The sequence below is a fragment of the Sinohyriopsis cumingii genome, chromosome 5 (assembly GCF_028554795.1).
Source record: "Sinohyriopsis cumingii isolate HCF-2022 chromosome 5, ASM2855479v2, whole genome shotgun sequence".
NCBI classification, from domain to species: domain Eukaryota; kingdom Metazoa; phylum Mollusca; class Bivalvia; order Unionida; family Unionidae; genus Sinohyriopsis; species Sinohyriopsis cumingii.
In genome coordinates this window covers 48,743,090-48,746,557 of record NC_142965.1, presented here as the reverse complement: position 1 = coordinate 48,746,557, position 3,468 = coordinate 48,743,090, and the positions used below count along the sequence as shown (strand labels likewise).

The window sequence follows — 3,468 nt, the reverse complement described above, 5'->3', positions numbered from 1 at the left end:
GGACTTGTTAAACAATTCTTATTTTTAAAAATATAGTGTTTAATAAAATTATCTTTTGACCTTCTCTTTCTTATTCCATTTTTGTATTTGTAAAAAGAAACATAGAACCATGTACAAACCCATTTACAGTTTTCAACATGGTGGTTTAATGTTAATTCCTGCAAACATCCATATCTCCACCTATAACTACTGACAATATTTTAATCACGATTGAAAAACCTTGTCACACTGAGAGAGTAGTTCACATACCTTTGTATCCATGGTAGTTCGCAATTGGCGAAAGATTAGTCATATACAAATTAAACAGTGGAATTCCTTACCTAGCTCTCTCATCAACATGACGTACTTGTCTTTTCTTCTGATTTCGATATTTGTACGCCACATTGTACAATCTCAGTTAGTAAACGTCAGCACACCTGTTGGATCCATAACTGGATATGTTGACGACGTTAACTTTGATGGTGATAGCCAAAAAGTTATCAAATTTATCGGTATCCCATATGCCGAGGCCCCAGTTGGACAACGGCGATTCAGTAAACCAGTTTTGAAACGATCCTTGCCGTTACTATACAATGCCACCTACCCAAGACCTCAATGTCCTCAGGATCGCCTTTCTGGTTTGGACCTGGATCTATCGAACATTGCGGAGGATTGCCTAAATCTAAACATCTACATTCCTGGACACCGTGTTAGTTCAAACTCCAGACAATTCGCCGTTATGGTTTGGATTCACGGTGGTGGATTCATCATTGGAAGCCAAGACATGTACGATGGAAGTGTGCTTAGTGCTATGAATAACGTCATCGTCGTTACGTTGAATTACAGGCTAACAGTTTTCGGATTTCTTAGCACTGGAGATAATGAACTAAGTGGAAATTACGGTCTATGGGATCAACATACTGCGTTCAGATGGGTTCATGAGAACATAGCTGCATTCGGTGGAGACCCTGAGAGAGTAACGATGTTCGGGGAGTCGGCCGGAGCGTTTAGTGTGTCGTATCAGGCATTATATCCAGGTAACTCTGGGCTTGTCAGGCGTGGCATTGCACAGAGTGGGTCTACCGACAATATCCGTGTTGGCATCGATGAGTCTCAACGTAATTTCCAGGGCTTCACCAAAGCCGTCGGGTGTGCTTTTCCAGAACAATTCAGAACAGTCCGATGTTTGCGTTCGAAAACTTTTAATGAACTTCTCACTGGGTTGCATAGAAACGAATTTAACATGCCGGTGTTTACTTTTCGCCCAAGAGTTGACGGAGAATTTTTGCAAGAGTATCCGTCAAATATTTTTCGAAATGAAACAGACTTATCTGCAAAAGTTCTGAAATTCTTTTCTACTCTGGATTTTATATCTGGTGTTAATAGCCAGGACGGAACTGCAGACCTCAACCTTTTTGTTGATGAGATGAAATACTACCTAAATAGAAGTATAAACGATGGAATACCTAGAGAATTTTTTACTGGCACGATTGTTCCATTCATAATGGAATATCTCTTGAAAGAGAACGTGACAGTTTTTGCTGAGGCAATTATCCACGAATACACAGATTGGTCGGATCCGTATGACCCAAAGAAGATCAGAAGTTCCGTTCTTGATCTTCTCACGGATTATATTTTTCTCGTTCCAGCAGTTAATACCCTTAACTCACATAGTGCGCTAAACACCGACTCCAATACTTTTATGTATCAGTTCAGTGAAATACAATTTTTCTATCAAAATTACAGCTGGTTGCAAGGAGCAGCACATGGTATGGAATTGCCGTACGTTTTTGGATTTCCACAGTCGATGAAAATACCCTTCGCCTTTGAAAGTGTCCCTGCTAAGGATATAAGGCTGTCGAAGCTGATCATGAATTTATGGGCTAATTTTGCCAAGACCGGTAATCCTAATTCACCCATCGAATTAAATAATTTAATTCCTGTTCCCTGGCCTAAATATGGCGAAAATCACATGTATCTGGATCTTTCGACGAATATGACGTCATCGGTGAAAAAAAACATTGCGCCTTCTAGAATTTCTTTGTGGTTGGAAGTTTTGCCAGAGATCCTTAAAGCCGTCCACAAAGTAACGTCAGTGTTACCACATGTTCCAGTGACTGTTGTCGGCTAAGAAATACATATCTATATTTTAAAAAAAAGTCTTGTCCATAGATTCCGAATTTTCTTCGCAAAGTAGAAAAACAAATATTACTGGTGTAAATGAGATTGCAAAACTTTTGATTATAAAGATGGTACAAAAATCCAAAGATACACAACAATGTATGCGATTCTTTAGATTCCATTAAAATGCAATCGTCCTTTTCTTTTTAGATTTTATGCCCAACTCTAAAGCACAAACAAGCTGAGAATAGAAAGTTTATTTAAAATTGCCTCTACTTTTTAAGTAACTTTTATCACAAATATTTTGAATTTTACTTTCATAATTGTTTTAATTGAATCGTGTAGTTGTCAGGGAAATCGGAGTGGGGTGGATGGAAAATAAATTAAACGCTACATCACTAAATTATGTCCTTTCTTGAATAATATTTCTTTATTTACTAGATAAGTAGAAGGATGTAAAATATCTACGTGTACCTGTATAATACCTGTATGTACCTGTCAATATATACCTGTACCTGTATAATACCTGTGTGTACCTGTAATTACATGAGTAATATTTCTTTCTTTACGAAATAAGTATAAGAGTATATAATATCGTCATGTAAATGTGTAATATCAACATGTGCCTGAATAATATCCACATGTAGGTGCACAAAATTTACCTTTACCTGTATAATATCCACAAGTTCCTGTAAATATTTTTCATATTATCTTCGGTGAGGAAGATGCTTTGGAAGAAGTATATACAACAATTGTAACAAGACTGAATATCATAATCTAAAACTAGATATATTTCCACAGCTGAAAATAAAATTATATATATGGTGATAATCATCATCTCCAAGCTAGTTTTAAAAAACCGTAGACGAAAGGTTTTACAAACATTGTGAGTGAAATTGGAAGTTTTATGTATGACCATTACTAGATAGGAAGACTTATGACCTTACATCATCATTTCGGAAACTTATCATAGGATTGGTATCTACGATAAAGTCAGGATTTAAATTCGGTATACATGTATATGTAACAAGGTAGATGGATAAAATAAAATTTTCCCATAGCATTTAATATTTTTAAAGAGGTATTGTTTAGCAATCTGTCTATATTTGTTTGACCTTGTTAGGAGCTTTCCTTTATGACCTTGTTAGGAGCTTTCCTTTACCGTTTCTCAAAACTGAATTTGCAAATCACTTGAAAATTGTATTAGCAATTAGTACATTAAAATAGTTAGTTTCACTAATTAAATAAACTTCCTTATAGTGTTTTGTATTAAAATTGAATTTTATTAACGACCTGGTAATGCTATAGGCTAATCAAACAAATTTCCGTTAAAACAGGAAATAGAAGTGTAGTCAAAAATATTATCCA

General features: G+C 35.7%; 1 protein-coding gene across 1 annotated transcript; it reads left to right on the top strand.

Annotated features, from left to right (window-relative positions):
- Positions 1-266: 266 nt before the first annotated feature.
- On the top strand, positions 267-2,125 carry LOC149799111 (neuroligin-1-like). The gene has a single exon (XM_089957029.1). The coding sequence runs from the start codon at positions 338-340 to the stop codon at positions 2,108-2,110; it is 1,773 nt and encodes a 590-aa protein (XP_089813155.1). The 5' UTR covers positions 267-337; the 3' UTR covers positions 2,111-2,125.
- Positions 2,126-3,468: the final 1,343 nt, after the last annotated feature.

Bases quoted from the DNA above. Each gene is read 5' to 3' on its own strand.
- LOC149799111 (XM_089957029.1), top strand. From the start codon at position 338: ATGACGTACTTGTCTTTTCTTCTGATTTCGATATTTGTACGCCACATT.